Source organism: Halichoerus grypus, chromosome 3, assembly GCF_964656455.1.
Source record: "Halichoerus grypus chromosome 3, mHalGry1.hap1.1, whole genome shotgun sequence".
NCBI lineage: Eukaryota > Metazoa > Chordata > Mammalia > Carnivora > Phocidae > Halichoerus > Halichoerus grypus.
In genome coordinates this window covers 34348777-34365118 of record NC_135714.1, presented here as the reverse complement: position 1 = coordinate 34365118, position 16342 = coordinate 34348777, and the positions used below count along the sequence as shown (strand labels likewise).

Below are 16342 nucleotides of genomic sequence, written 5' to 3'. Positions count from 1 at the left end.
CAAAGAGTGTAAAAAATGAGCGTGGGACATCTTGTCATACTAGCCAGCAAAGAAGCTATCAAAGACCACTAGGGTCCTGTCAAAAGAACTGAGAAGCAAGTCGAGGAGGCTTCCACTGGTCAGAGTTTGGGTAATCTGAACACAAATAAAAATAAACACTGCAATGAAAGAAAATACATAAAACATAATTTAGACCTATGAGTTCATAATGCTGGAAGAAACAAACAAACAAACAAACAAACCCCAAAACAAAACAAAAAGCTCTACTGATGATCTTTGAAAGACACTAAGGAAGAAACTCATCATTCTGAAAACTGGTAAATAAAGGGAACGAATTCAGCATTTATCTTGACTTGCCAAAACCTGACAATACCAACCATATCTTAGGTACCTGATGATTGATAAATGAAGGGTTGTTTTTTTTTTTTTTTTTTTTGCCTTTAGGAGTATTCTAGCTAATAAATTAACAAAAAATGATGTAATTAGTCCTTGCTAAAAAGTTAAACCTGAGTCTGAAGAAGCCTCCAAATCCAACTACCAGTTCACAGGAAATAATAAGGGTTAGGATTAGCCAACACCATGTGGGGTCCATCAGCCAAATCCAGAATGTGTGCCATTCTACAGTACATCAGAGCCATTTTCCTATAAAATAAATTGTAAGGCGGCACTTTGGTGGCTCAGATGGTTAAGCGTCTGCCTTCCACTGCTCAGGTCATGATCCCAGGGTCATGTGATAGAGCCCCACATCGGGCTCCTGGCTCGGCGGGGAGTCTGCTTCTCCCTCTCCCTCTGTCTCTCCCCCCTACCATACTCTGTCTCTGTCTCTCTCTATCTCTATCTCAAATAAATAAAATAAAATCTTTAAAAAAATAAGTAAATTGTGAGGAGGGAAAAAAGGGGGGTGGGACGTATAGATCAAAAGAAACTCATGAGACACAAAAACCAAATGGGGGGTGTGAACCTTGTTTGAATTCTGACTCAAACCAACTAAAAAAAAAACATGTATGTGAGACAATTAGGGAACATGGAACACCAGATATGTGGAGATACTAAGAAATTCTTGTTGGTGTGATGATGGCACTGTGGTTATGTATTTTTAGAAAAGAGTCCTTATCTTTTAGAGATAATACTAAAATACTTAAGAAGGAAATGATGTTTTAGATTTGCCTCAAAACAATCTAGTCAGGGCGTTGGAGGGGGGGATCAGAATGGGGAGGGTGGGGTGGCCATTGAGCTGATAATTGTCGTTTCTGGATGAGAGGTGCTCAATGTTTTCTTTATGCTGTTCTCTTTCCTTTGTGTCTGAGGGACATTCTCCATCATAATTTTTACATCTAATCTAGAATTTTCCCTGAAATTGTTGAGTCCAGCAGTCTGTTGCTCTCAGAGCCCCCTTTCCTTCCTTTCCTGAAAATGTGTTTGCTGGAAGAGCGGCTTTTCTTTCCTTTTTCATCCTTCATGATTCCACAGACCCCACCGAAAACAGGGTGGGGATCTGGGCAAGCTCTCTTGGGCCCCCAGGACAGAGACCTTGCAGAACTCCTTAAGGTGGTGGGAATCTTTCAGAAGCACTCTGGCCACCTGAGGCTCTGGTCCCTGGCATTCATGTTCACGCTAACCCTTTCCATTCTGATGCCCGTTCTCGGTGACAGAAAAGACAGAATTAAAACTGGAGTTTTATTCAGTGTTCTTTATCATTTCCCAACATTAAAAAAAATCAATCCCAAGTGGTAAATTTATCCCTTTTATCATCTACTTCTTTCTAAACATAAGAGACCTCTTTATCATCATTAGATATAAAAAATAAATAAATAAAGCTGGACTCTGGCATTTTTGGCTCTATTCTTACTGTCTGTTGTCCTTTAAAATGACCTGTTCCTGGGCGCCTGGGTGGCTCAGTTGGTTAAGCGACTGCCTTTGGCTCAGGTCATGATCCCGGAGTCCTGGGATCGAGTCCCACATCAGGCTCCCAGCTCAGTGGGGAGCCTGCTTCTCCCTCTGACCCTCTCCCCCTCTCATGCTGTTTCTCTCTCTCTCTCTCTCTCTCATAAATAAATAAATAAAATCTTTAAAAAAAAATAAAATAAAATGACCTGTTCCTGCTCTCCTTCCTTTGCATCAAATTGCTAGTTTCTTTGGGCAACCTCTCGTCTTTCTTAAGAATTTTTCTCATTTCTTCTTTTTTCAAATTTATTTTAATTTTTAAAAAGATTTGTATTTATTTATTTGACAGAGAGCAAGCACAAGCAGGGGAAGTAGCAGGCAGAGGGAGAGGGAGAAGCATGCTCCCTGCTGAGCAAGGAGCCCACCATGGGACTCAATCTCAGGACCCCAGGACAATGACCCGAGCTGAAGGCAGATGCCCAACCAACTGAGCCCCAATTTTTGCTCATTTCTAATAGCACAGTAGGAAGAGAGTGGGTAAAACTCTTTCACTGGTATGACACAACGTTAGTGAGTATTGGAAAACAGATACCATCATATTCTTCTCTGCAAATAGAAACTGGTACCACCTTTCTGGAAGGCATTTTGCAGCATGTGTCCAAAGCTTTTTTGAAAGTGTGTACTCTTTGATCATTTCACTTTTAGGGAGGCACGCTAAGCAAGTCATGTGGATATGCAGAGATTTAGCTAAAAGCGTACCTAGAGCAGTGCTTTTAAATACACTTTAATAGTTAGAAGCAAATTCAATGTTGAACAAAACAGAGTTGACTAAATAAACTATGGCTTCTCGTGTAATACCATACAACCATAAAAATACATCAGAAGAATATTTCATAACCTGGCAAGATGTTCATAATATATAATCTAGGAGGAAGAGGAGATCACAAAGCAGTCCATAGAGAATGTTTCCCATTTTAAAAACATTCATATATGCATATAGAAAAAAAGACTGAACAGTTATATAAGAAACCCAAGTATAATTCTTTTTCAAAAAGATTCATTTATTTATTTGAGAGAACAAGAGAGAGAGGCAGAGGGAGAGAGAATCTCAAGCCCGGACTTGGGTGTCGATCCCACGACCCTTGAGATCACAACTGGAGCCAAAACCAAGAGTCGGATGCTTCACCGACTGCACTACCCAGGCGCCCCACAAGAATAATTCTTTTTAAGGACCACATGCTATAACGTTTTCTAAAATAGATATTTATTTCCTTGAAATAAGAAAAAAAAGTAATTAACAATAAAAATAGGAAGAGGGCTCCCAGGTCCAGCTCTCTGTTGGGTGCCGTCTGCTCTGGCCTGATCATCTCCCAGGAGCGATCAGGAACCTCCCTGGAGGGTTTTTGCTGCCCTCTGCGCACAGAGATGAGGGGACAGAATGAGTGACTCCCTCAGTAGAAGGCAGTTTCAGCAGATGGTGGACAGATCACTGCCCAGCAGCTGCCAAATAAGGAACTTGGCCCAAGAGTGCTGGCCTGGCCAAGGCAAGCCCAAGAAACGCACTCTGGCCTCAGCTCAGCCTCTGGAAGGGCACGGTCTGGCCCTACCCCGGGGTTGTCTGGTGCTTTGTGACTCACCTCTCAGCGGTTAATACTGTTCTTTCAAGAGGTTTCCCTGGGGTTTGGGTTAAAGCTGTTGGCCTCTGCTCTGTAGTCTCTTGTGTGACTCACTGTGATGTTTTGTCCATTATTTTGTCCCACTTCCCTCCTAGCAGCTTCCCTGCCTCCTCTTAAAAAAATGTCCTGTCCTCCTCCTCCCCACGAAGCCTGATCCCAAATGGTGAAGGTTTATGAATAAGCCAGAGAGGAGTGAGTTCGTGATTAGAACCCTCAGCCTCATAATTCTTTCGGCTGCGGTGTAACTTAGGACCTTACACAAATAGGAGAAAGAAAGGGAGAAGGGGGGGAGGGGCAGGGAGGGAGAGAGAGGAGAAATGTTGTGTGTTTAAGAAGAAAATTAATATTCTCCATTATATCTAACTGGGGAAATACTACAAACATGCATCACTGTAACCATTTTATCGTCTTCTGGCTCCTAAGGTCTAGGACACATGGTGCCTGTCCCTGAGTACTGGATTACGTTTCCTTCTAAATTCTGAATCAGCTGAAATTCACATTAAAATGCATGATGCTGCAGTATATTACTGGCAAACCCCACAAACTTCCTAAATAAAGTAAAATGACACAAACAAACAACAACAACAGCAGGCTCTTCTGAAAACCCAGAAAGGAAAATATCTTTAGAAGTTTTAGAATTCTCTTGTGTTTTTATATGTATTTCGAGGATGAGCAGTTTAAGACCATGAATGACTCCACCGCTTCCAACACAATTCTCACTTGGCTCCCTGGGCCGAGTCAAATGCAAGACCATTTTCTTGGAATTAATTCTGTGTCTCATGGAGGCCGTGCGTACCAGGAACTCAGCATGCTTTGCTTGTGGGTGCAGGAAAGGGTGACCTACTAGGTGTGATGGAAGTGACAGAGGGAAGGGCCACCTAAAAGAGCTGCTCCCACTTCTGGAATGCCCTTTCTTTCATCACCAGTGCTTCTTCCATCTGTGATCTCTGGCTCTTGGCAGCTTCCTTTGAAAATACTCCCAGAGAACAAAATTCTCAAACTTTAATGTAAAGAATGGAGAAACAGGACAATCACTCTCCTCTTTCCTGTTCATGGTGTTGTACTGTACCTGAGCCCTAAACACACTGCCCCTTATGTTGCTTCTTTCATAGAGAAATATACGTAGAGGAGATTCCTAAGCCCTGCCCCCCAAATAATAATAATAATAATAATAAATAATAATAATAATAATAAAATTAAGAGAATGTTAGGACTCAAAAGAACCTCACAAATTTATATCCCAATTCCTGAGGCCACTGAGACCTCTCCCCAGACTGAGCAGTGACTGGTCTGATGGCCAGTCTAGTGTGTAGATCCAGACCCTGCAAATTCAGTGCCCCAACAAAGGCATGCTGCACTGTGGGGGTCCCCACCTTCAGTCCAGCAGTGCTCCCTCCCCTCAGAAGCCTGTAGACCTTCAATTTGCTCCATCTCAAAAATGAACTTTCAAGACAATATCTGAACACTTCTAAAGTGCAGACTTCTGGGACATCAGAGGATAGGTATTTAATAAATACGGGTCAGACAAGTGAAGGGTTGACACCATCAAGTGCTACCAACACAGAGAAGCGTGTTAATGAGGATCACTTAACCTAAGGAACGGAAGTGAAGATCTTGCCCTCAGATATGGGAGAGAGTTTTTGTTTTGAGATTCCCTGTTGGGCCCCCTGAAATCCCAGGACTAGGCCGAAGAATTGTGTACTCTGCCTACCCGAAGGCTCTACTTCTATAATGTCTCTTGAATCCCTTTACCTTTCTTCATCCTACATTTCTATTCTCTTGCGTAGGTATCCATCATTTCTTACCTAGAATAAGCCTCTTAATTTATCTCTTGGCTTCCCCACTTCTTCATTCCTTTCCCCCAAATCCCACTACACTGCATCGATAGTCCTGCAGGACCTGATTCCGGCCATCTCTCCTACCTTCTGTCTCATCACGCCCCTCCTTGTGTGGCTCCCACCCCCTGAATCTTTCCTGCTCTAACAAAAAACTAAATGGAACTACTTATAGACTCCCAAACACTCCATGCTCTCTGACTTTGGAGTCACTGCTGATCGCTGATTCCTATGCCTGCAACTTTCTCCTTTTCTACTTTACCACCATTTTATTTGCCTACTCCTACTCACTCTTTAGTACCTAGCATAAAGGATGTCACCTCTTTCAGAATCCTTCCTTGACACTCTAAGAAACTACATGTCCATTATGAGCCTACTGGGGGTTCTTTTCTACAGCATCCTTATTCCAGAATCAGGCTGACAAAGGAGCCACCACCTGAGCTCCGTCAGCTGCCATAAAACAGAGCAAAAGAGAGTGGGTAGAGACTCAGACACTAAGTCTGAAGGCTTCCACCCGGAAGTCACACTTTACACTTCCATTCAACTTTCATTGCCCAAAGCAAGTCATATGGTCACATCTAACTTTTAAGGGTTAGGGAAGTTAAATCATACTATGCGCCTAGAAATAGGGAGAACTGGGAATATTTGTTAAGCAGCCCTAGTGACTTACACATTAAAGTAAGTTGAGGCCTGGAAAATCCCCAATGGATCTGGTGATCTTAATGAGAAGTGTTTAATTTGTGTGACAGTGGTGGGAACGATGTCAGGGGAAGCTATGAGTGACTGAGAAGTAAAGAAATAAAGAGAGTGAGAACAACAGACAACTCTTTCAAGATGTTTGACTGTAAAGTAGAGGAGGTAGATAAATGGTGGTGGTGGTGGTGGTGGTGGGTGTAGCCAAGGAAGAAAATAGTGTTTGGTAGTTAGTTATGAGTATGAATGTAGCTTGAGCATGTTTATATGACACAGGATACATCCAGGTGAGCATGAGTGTTTGAAGATTCCTAAGAAGAGGAGTTGGGTAAGGTCTTTGAGCCGGTGGAAGAGACTGGTCTCTAAAGCATGGTGGGAGGATGGGCTTTAGATTAGAATAGGCTTCCCTCCTGGATACAGTAGGAACAATGGAGAAGCAAGTGGGCACAGATGTCTATCAGTTTATAGATTGGGAAGTAGGAAGTTGAGGGAATCTTGTTCAGTGGCTTCTGTTATTGTGAAATTAATTGATATAAAGCTATCATAATCTATTCCACTTGGAGAAATTTAGGAGACCGTAATGGGGGGGAGAAAAGGATGCCCCTTTGTAATACTTGTGGTTTCCTAGCATAAAGGTTGGGAGGATGCTAAACATATTGCTTCTCTGTACACAATACCCCAAATTGAAATGCCATCTTCTAAGCACTCATATAAACCCAGTGAAAACTGGCTCATTCTTAGGAGTTTTAACATAGCTATGAAATGAAAGTCTGTTTTTGCCCAAACTCACCCCTAAATATACTGGGATATTTATTAACCCCAGAGGCTTTCTCCCCACCCTCTTTCTGTCTTCAACCTGAAAATGATTTCTCAACACCTACCATACTCACACAGGTCAGGACATTGCTTAGCTGAGAAGAATAATCTTACCTGATCCTTTTCTTTGGAGCAGAAGAAGATGCCTTCAAAGTCTCAGGACATTGCTACCTTAGGATGTTGCTATTCTAGTTTTTCTGGCAGCTGCTGGCCTGGAAAATCATGATCCTCTCCGTAAATGTTCTTCTGCACCCTGCAAGCTTGCTCAGGGCTCATGATTATTTTTTTCCTCCTTTTTCAAATAGTTTTTTTTTTTTTCTTTTTTGGTTCAGACAGAAAGGCCTCCCTGCCTAATTTAATTTTGTTTCTCCTTTCTTTGTTACAAGCAGATGTCACTTTTACATCTGTGACTCTGATCAAATGCCCCATGTCTCCCCACCACCAGCCCAGCAGATGTTGCTACTATTAGCCAAACTCCAGCAAAAAGAAAAAAAAAAGAGTAACAGGCAGCCCCTTCTGCTAATCATGGCATTGGTCGGGGAGACAACTAGAGAAGTAGAACGGGGCTCTTCCGTGATGATGTGCTTAAAAAGATACATACTGGAGATCTGTATCCCATCAGCTATGTGGAGGATAGCACTTACATATGGGGTGTCTCTGAAGTGAATTTAAATACAGAAACACCATCTATGAGTTAGCCATAAAGCTCTAACCCAAACCCACACAGCTAACCCAGGGCAGATGTCTTTTAAAGTGACATGACCCTGGACACATAATATTTATATGCAGGAGTAAAGCACTACATTAATCCTGCATAAATGTTGTGTAAAAAATAAGACAAAACATATAATTAACTTCTATACATACATGTCTTCCAGTAAATTCTTAAGAGAAATTTTCTGCCCGATTGCTTTATTTTCTCCTATTTGGTATCTTAGAGCCTGCTCTTTCATATGCATTATAAACATGCAATAGGAAAGACTGGGTCCATGCACTGTCTAAATTCCAAAGTGTTTAATATGCAATTCAAGGAGACTCTACCACCATCATCATCTTCTTCATCGTCATCACCACCATCATCCTCACCATCATCATCATACTCATGTCTGACATTCACTGGATTCTTTCCAGGTGCCAAGCACTGTGCTAATTGTTTTGCACACGTTATTGTCAATCAGTTAATGATTGTTAGTCCCACAGTGCCAGGAGGTTAGTTACCAGAAATACGAAGAATTTCTATTATGAAACGTGTAATATGGTTGCTAGGCAAATGGAAAATGTGGAAAAAATTCTAAAATGCTAGGAGACGGTCTCTATCAGTGGATCTTCATACTTGGGGATGCTGTGGTTGGTTTGCTTGATGTTCCAGGGAAATGCTGTCTCAATAAATTCCGACTAGGTCATTTTCTTAGTGCAGGTGAATGGGAAAGGCTCCTGCCTGCAGAAATCTTTTTGGAGAAACCCAAGGACAAATCTTGCCTTTTAAATTCTCTGGTTGAGAGAATTGTTGGTTCTGAGGGGAGCTTTTGGCAGTCAGTGGCCTCGCTGTGCTAGGATAATTTGGATGCAGTATCAAATAAAGCAATCAGAAAGAAAATTCCTCTGAACTCTCACTGGTATTTAATATTTTATTCATTCCCATGTTATTGTGCTTTGCCTGCGGTGAAATAGCCTCAAAACAGCCTCCTAGGAGTGAGGCATTAGGAGGCTGACAAGCGTTTTCCCATGAATTGCTACTACAATACAATGGCATTTTGTTTGCTGTTTTGTTTCCTTGTCTTCTAACATTCTTTCTGACTTTCAAGGAAAAAAAGAAGAAGAAAAAGAAACCTTCCTATGAATGGCAAAGAAAAGGAAAGAAAAGTTTCTTTTAAACTTTCAACCTTTTTCATTTGGTACTGGGTAGCATGTAAACATTTTTTTTTTTTCTCATGGTATATATGCCCGTAGTTTCTTCCCTTTGTGTGTGTGTGTGTGTATGTGTGTGTGTGTGCTTTAAATGGCCTTTTTCTTTCTTTCTTTTACCACAGCATTGCCTTTCCATTATTGATTCAGAAAATCAGCAGGGGAAAAAAAAATCAACCGTGTACACATATTAAGAAAGGGAAGTCAGAGGAAGATGGATCAAACCATCCATCTATCCATGCGGTCATTTATCTATCAATCTATCTCTGCTACCCACCCGCCTCTATTAAAATAAATAGCAGGCACTGTACACATTGCTGGTTGGCTGAAGTTGTGATCTGGACAAAAGGTCTGTTTGGGAAAAGGATGCTGAAGCTCTAATTCTATTTGTGCCGGTTGAAAATCAGGAGGGGTTTTTCTACACTTCACTTTTATTAGATTATTTCTTATAGATGGTTTCTTTTTTCCTCCCAGACGCGTGGTGGAGGCTGCTGAAGCAGTTGGTCTATAGTTGGAATAATTAAATTAACCATTTGGTACAACTTTTAGGGGAGAGCTCGCGTGTAGAAAGCACAGCTCTAACAAAACAGGGCGCTGGGGCTGGGGCTCCGGTCTGGCCCAGCCCCGCAAGCCTTTCATCTTCGGAGCAGAAGCAGGACCCCGGGCCACAAAAGACCCACAGAGGGGACGACGGGCCAGGGACGGTGGGGGTGGGGTGGGGTGGGAAGAGGGACGGTGACACTGAACAAAATAAACCTACAAGGCCTACAAAGGGGAAAATGAAGTCAAGCGCATTTGCTCATCGGACCGTGCGGTCCCGGCGCTGAAAGGTCCCCTGGTACAAAGAGAAGGAGGCGCACAGCACCCCGCCCGGGCGAGGCCGGGCAGCAGGGGGCGCCTGGAGAGAGGCCTGGGCCGACCGGGGCACCGGGGAGAGCCCGGGGCTGTGGGGCGGGGGAGGCGGGGAGGGAGGCGGGTGGGCGCCGCGGAGCGCGAGGCTGGGCCTGCCGCTCACACCCCACCCCGCCCCGGCACCCCCCATTGGCCTCGCACTTCCCTCGCCGGGGCGCCTTGGGCCCCGCTCCCCTGGCTTCTCCCGGTGTCACCCTCGGAAGCCCCCAGATCCAGCTCCCCAGAGCGGCACACAGCACCCCCCACGCCAACAGCTCCTGCGCACGGAGACTGTCCTCCTGCACCGACTAAATCCCAAAGTTCTACATCGTCACTCAAGAGCCACCACCCTCAGTAGCTGTTGACAGAAACCCTGCTCCTCCGAGCTCCCCTCACACTCCGGGTCCGGGGCCGCCTCCGCCCCAAGGGCTATAGGGGCCTCCGGGGACTGTCTGCACATTGGGATGCAAGGTGTAATTGCCCCGCACTCCGGGCGGGCGTAGGGCCCGGGCCCCGGCCGCAGACCCGTGACACCGGTCGGGGATGGAGCTTCTTGGGCAGAGAGCGCGCGCTGTACACGCGGCGGAGACAGCCCCCGGTGCACCGAGGCACGCGCGCCCAGAGAGGTGTAAGCCCGGTATTTGCCAAGCCAAGGGCCTTGAAGCCAAAACGCGTCCCCTCCCAGACACTGTCACACTTCTGCAGAGAAACGGCTGAAACTCCATGTGAGCGGGAGGAGCAGGCTAGCCGGGCGCCACCCAGGCCAGTGCTCCCTGCATCCACACCCCCTGAATGCGGGCCTGGGGCAGCAGGGTCGCGCTCCGAAAACCGAGGCACGCCCCCAAAAGTTCGAGGGATTCGAGAAACCTGGACAATCGCTGCCCTATGTTTGACAACCTATCCTCCACCTCCCTTAAGGGGGGGGGGGAGGGTGGTGGTGTAAATAAGGGTGGGGAAATTCCATGTGTAGCGTCCGAAGGGGCACAGCCACCTCCCGATCTAAATGCAGATTCATATTCATGAGAACGGGATAAAGACAAATCCCCACTGTAATAACACTTGGATTCCCATCCGTCTTTGCTGGCCTTTAGGTTTAGGGGACCGAAGACGGATGTTTGCATCTCTTTTCTCCTCTTGTCTGGTGACCATAAAGAAAAACCATTTAGAGCGTTGCAATTTGTTTCTCGCCGGAGTACAACCTTGTACACATTTATTTTCATTTCACCCCCGTGCACAAAAAAGTGCACACTGGTCACCAAGGGCCCTTCTTTATCAAATACGCATTGTACAACATACAACTGCAATAAAACTATCAGCCCTCCCCATAAAACTATCACCAAGCTGCTCCACCGGTCCTGCTGCCTGCACTCCCGACATTAGGTCTTGGGAACTCCAGAGGATGCGCCATCACCTGAAATCAGCCTGAAACTCACCCAGCAGAGAAGCACAAGGCTGGGGGGCCGCCGTCCCTTGTTTAATCCATTACAGCGTCCGCTGCAGTTTAGTGCGCAATAAAACACGGGGGCAGTGGAGAGCGGGCGCCCATCCACTCCCCAGCACTAGCATCGAATTAAACCACTTAGTTTGGCAAACACTGAACGCCTAAATGCCCCTATAAAGACTTTATGAGTTTGTTACTTTAATTACTGACTTGTTACAGAGCACATAAAGGGGGTAATGAATGCAATAAAACTAATTATCTACACATTTAATTCATATAAAATATCCAGGGTTTGTTTACACCACCCGGCGATTCAACTAAGCATTCCTCCTCTTGCCTACCGAGAGAAAAGATTTAATGAAATACTTTTCCTTATTCTGCTAGAGCCTAACGAACCAAATGAAAATTACCCTCTGCTTAAATCATGGGGCCACTGAGGTCCACAAATCACCATTCGCCTCTTTGTCTGTACCTTGCTGCCAGCACCCAAGAGTCTGAGGAGTTGGAGGAGGAAGTGTTCGACCTGGAGCCTGGGCATTTTGAGAGCAAAGATTTCGCTCACTGCAGTCAACACACCTAAAAGGCAAGCGGACAGCAATCCTCTTTGCGAAGCCCCGGGTCTCTGGTAGATTGGGGCACCTGCAAAAGTGTAGGTGATAAAAGAGGAGAGTGCCCGGGAGGGATGGAAGAGGAGACACATTTAGGGACACTTCGTGCCCGCTTGCCAGTCATGGTGTAATTAAAATCAACAACCGCACAGAACCTCCAAACCAACAAAATGCAAACCCCAAGCTAATGCAGAAAGACACAGAGCAGACCGCAAAGAAGTCATCGGTAGAGACAATCCAGATGTTTCACATTCAAGAGCTTTACTCAGATGTTGCTTTATTTTTTAAACAGCTGTGTAAGCGGAGTCTCTAGAAAAGCATGTTAAGCTGCGACAAGAAATGCAATTTATAAGATGCTCTTTTTTTTTTTTTTTTAACCCCCTCTACCAGGTGTATTTTAAAGAACCGCTTATCCTTCACATAAACCCCCTTGGCCCACTTACTCTATGTTACAGGGCGCCTGAGTCTTGTCAATGTCCCAGTCCTTTATAACATTTCATGCACTTCAGGGGGTAGGCTTGTTGTTAAATTGAGCGTGTAACGCTCTTACAAAACAGGTTTTCTATGACATCAAGGTTTCTTCTCCCTAACCGAGGGGGAAAAAAAAGAGGACGAAGAAGGGGGAAACACACACACTATCTCAATTTATGCCTAAGGTATATGATCAGTTAAAAAGGCTTAAAAGCTCGGGGAAATTGGATCAGGGAGAATCGTCACCCAACTTTCATTATTTCCAAGTAGTGTGATTGAATTAAAGGGCAGGGAGCTGGTTAGAAGGGAGGATCAGGGGCTCAGTGCGTAATGGTGTGGTATTAAATTCTAATTAGAGATGCAGGAATCAATGATAGGGAGGTTGGACAGCTCAGTTCCCCAGTGCCAGCCCAATAGACGGATGAGTTATTGTCATGTAAAAAGCGCCAGCAATAAGACCAACCGCTTTGCTATTGTCCAAGTGGAAAGAGCCAAGTTTATTATGAGGACTATATGCTCTAGAGACCTCAGACAAGGCATCTCATAGGAGGCTTTTTCATAAAACTAGGCTCTGCTGGTAGTAAGGAGGCCAGTTTGGAGGCAGGCGTTGAGCTGTGCACATCTCCCCACTCCAGCCACCTTCTCCATACCCATCTTTTATTTCATTTTTCCACTTGGCTGAGCCATCCAGAGCCTTTTCAATGTATAAAATGGAATATTCTTACCTCAATTCCTCTGCCTACGAGTCCTGTATGGCTGGGATGGACACCTCGAGCCTGGCTTCAGCCTATGCTGACTTCAGTTCCTGCAGCCAGGCCAGTGGCTTCCAGTATAACCCGATAAGGACCACTTTTGGGGCCACGTCCGGCTGCCCGTCCCTCACGCCGGGATCCTGCAGCCTCGGCACCCTCAGGGACCACCAGAGCAGTCCGTACGCCGCAGGTAAGGACCGCCAGCTTTCTCAGCCGAGGAAGCCGCCTTTCCGCTCGTATATAGGAAGCCTTGATTGCATTTGAAAATGGAAATGTGTTTAGTATTTACCAAACGAAATTTGCTTACACAAATGAAAGAATTTATCACGTTAGAAGCGATTGCAGGGAGGGGTAATTCACTTACAGGGTTACACTATCCTAGTCACACCCGAACCGCCAACAAAATTATCTTAAGCTGCCAAAATGATAGGCATAATTTATTTACTTTGCGATGAGACGTAAAGCTTAGAAAATAATTAAATAACAAAGAGTAAAGCTCATTACTGGCAGTGTCTCTCTCTCTTTTTTTAAGAACCGACAGCGGCTCACACCTCTTTAGCTGGTCATTTTTATGATTATTTCTTTAATTTATTATTTTTTTTGCAGCACTTTGCCCCCAACTTTTGGGCAGGGTCAACTTCTGAGAATTGAAAAGTTCCAACAGTGGGAGTGTTGGGTAACTTCTTCCCTGGTTCCCTGATATTCCGACTGCTGTTTTTGGGCTTTTTTCCTCTCTCGTTTTTCCTTATCAAAGCATTATTCCGTGTCCCGGCCCTCGGCCGTCCCCACTGCGCTATTTCAACCCACCCAAAGGCGCCTGTGCCAAGAGGGACCCCGCCACAGCCCGCAGTTCCCGGGTTTCGGTATATAACTAATTTGCTCGGTTTTTCTCGGCAGCTGCTCGCAGCCAGTCGCCCGCACGGGCGTCGCTGGCCGCTCCAGTGCTACCTGACCTTGGAGTCCCCACATTCCGGCTCCGCGGCGCGCGCGCTCCAGACAGTTTTGCTCACACGCTGTCCCCTCTGTCGTCCCCCAGTTCCTTACAAACTCTTCACCGACCACGGCGGCCTCAACGAGAAGCGCAAGCAGCGGCGCATCCGCACCACTTTCACTAGTGCGCAGCTCAAAGAGCTGGAGAGGGTCTTCGCAGAGACGCACTACCCTGACATCTATACCCGGGAGGAGCTGGCCCTGAAGATCGACCTCACCGAAGCGCGAGTCCAGGTACGCGCGCCCACAAACCGACCCTGCGTCGCCGCACCGGGCCCGGTAGGGTACGGTGGCGGGGACCGGGCGGTGCTCCTGAAGGTTCCGAATACCCGGGCCTCTCAAAGACAAGAAGGGCCCGGGACCCAGGGCTGAGCAGAGAGGCCAAGTTCGGAGGGGCTGTGCGCACGAGGAAGCGTTAGGGTGCGCGCTCTTGTTTATATGTGCACAGGTGCGAAGCCTTTCCCGCCCCATGTAGCCCTGCGGAGACTTTCGGGGTCTTGGGACGTGAATGAGCTAGGCTTTTGCAGGACAGAAAGTGCCTTGTGGGAGGAGTGCAGACTTTGCCCCCGTATTAGACGTGGGCTTTTTGTTTTTGTTTTTCTGCCTCCTAACTCAAGCTCTTTTCACTTGAAACCTTGAGTGTGGGTGCATTTTCCCGGTAACTATGACTTGGAACGCATTTGCAAAGCGGTTGTGACTCCATGGAGGTCACGAAACGCGGCTAACTCTAACCTTTTAGGGAAACAGGTGCACTCACGAGCTGGCCAAGGCGCCTCTCCAGGTGAGCCCCATTGTACGCTGTATCAGGCCCAAGGGCCAGGATGCGCGGCGAGCATCAAACCCAAAGACGCCCCTCCTCCTTCTACCAATTAGCCTTTAACCTTAGACCTGCGGCCTAGCGGGTACGGCAAGGGTGGGGTGGTTCCAGAAATAGACTGAGCCAAAATAAAGTCTTCCATTTTAGGGCCTTTCTGGGACCTGGGGTCTTTTAACTTCTCCTGCAAGGAACCATTTCGCTGGCTTGCTCCGGTGACCCTAAGAAAGTTTCTCCGAAGACGCAAGGGCAACAAGGGAGGGGGCAGACTTGGTGGCGGGGTTTTAAAACAAGCCGAAACGGAACGTGGCCCGTCCTAATCCACGCTTTGCCTTTCCCTTTCCTTCTTTCTTGCCCTGCTTCACCGCCTCGCCTCGCCTCTCCGGCCAGGTGTGGTTCCAGAACCGCCGCGCCAAGTTCCGCAAGCAGGAGCGCGCGGCCGCGGCCGCCGCGGCCGCGGCCAAGAACGGCTCTTCGGGAAAGAAGTCCGACTCGTCCCGGGACGACGAGAGCAAAGAGGCCAAGAGTACCGACCCGGACAGCACTGGGGGCCCCGGCCCCAACCCCAACCCCACTCCCAGCTGCGGGGCGAGCGGCGGCGGCGGCGGCGGACCCAGCCCGGCAGGAGCCCCGGGGGCGGCGGGGCCCGGGGGCCCGGGAGGCGAACCCGGCAAGGGCGGCGCGGCGGCGGCGGCGGCGGCGGCGGCGGCGGCTGCAGCGGCGGCGGCGGCGGCGGCGGCCGGAGGCCTGGCTGCGGCCGGGGGCCCTGGACAAGGCTGGGCTCCCGGCCCCGGCCCCATCACCTCCATCCCGGATTCGCTCGGGGGCCCCTTCGCCAGCGTCCTATCTTCGCTCCAAAGACCCAACGGTGCCAAAGCCGCCTTAGTGAAGAGCAGTATGTTCTGATCTGGGATGTGCGGCGGCGGCGGCGGCGGCGGCGGCGGCGGCGGCGGCGGCGGCGGGCGAGCCGGGTCCGGGCGGGCGAGTGGGCGAGCGGGTAGGCTCAAGGCTATTGTCGTCGCTGCTGCCGTGGCTTTTCATTGAGAGCCTAGAGTCATCGCGATAAGAATAAAGAGAAAATGGCGTCGCCCCATTTCAACCCCACTCCTACCCCCCATCCTGAACCCCCCAACAACACAAAACTCAAAATTTCCCTAGCTTCGCACCTGCCTCAGGGCCGCGCAGACCGGCCAGGGCTCCGCCTGCTGACCGCGAGGTGCGAGCAGCGCGGCCCGGACTCGGGGGCACTCTCAGGGGGCTGTGTCTGCGTGTCGGTGTCTGTGTGTCTCGGGGAATGTGTGTCTGTGGCCCGAGCAGGTGACAGGGAGAGTGAGGGGGGGCACAACCGACTCAGTGACTTGCTTAGAAAAAGATAAAAATAAATAATCCCCCCAAATTAAAAAAAAACAAAAACAAAAAAAACAAACATTAGGAAGGCAGCAATCACTTTAAAAACAAGCCAACAAACAACCCGGAAAGGTTTGAAAATCCAAGGGGAAACAAGGTGGGGAAGAAGAGAGGCTGAAGCTAGCACCGTCTATCTTGTGAACCCCTCCCGACATCACA

General features: G+C 47.5%; 1 protein-coding gene across 1 annotated transcript; it reads left to right on the top strand.

The window, feature by feature from the left end:
* The first annotated feature begins 12921 nt into the window (after nucleotides 1-12921).
* On the top strand, nucleotides 12922-15682 carry PHOX2B (paired like homeobox 2B). The gene is made up of 3 exons (XM_036076888.2): nucleotides 12922-13162; nucleotides 14009-14196; nucleotides 15167-15682. The coding sequence occupies exons 1-3, from the start codon at nucleotides 12922-12924 to the stop codon at nucleotides 15680-15682; spliced, it is 945 nt and encodes a 314-aa protein (XP_035932781.2).
* Nucleotides 15683-16342: the final 660 nt, after the last annotated feature.

What these genes read in the sequence shown, in the direction of transcription:
- PHOX2B (XM_036076888.2), top strand. Translation starts at nt 12,922, where the DNA reads ATGTATAAAATGGAATATTCTTACCTCAATTCCTCTGCCTACGAGTCC. An exon ending in GAGCAGTCCGTACGCCGCAG is followed by an intron (nt 13,163 to 14,008) that starts GTAAGGACCGCC and finishes GTCGTCCCCCAG; the next exon opens with TTCCTTACAAACTCTTCACC. An exon ending in TCACCGAAGCGCGAGTCCAG is followed by an intron (nt 14,197 to 15,166) that starts GTACGCGCGCCC and finishes CTCTCCGGCCAG; the next exon opens with GTGTGGTTCCAGAACCGCCG.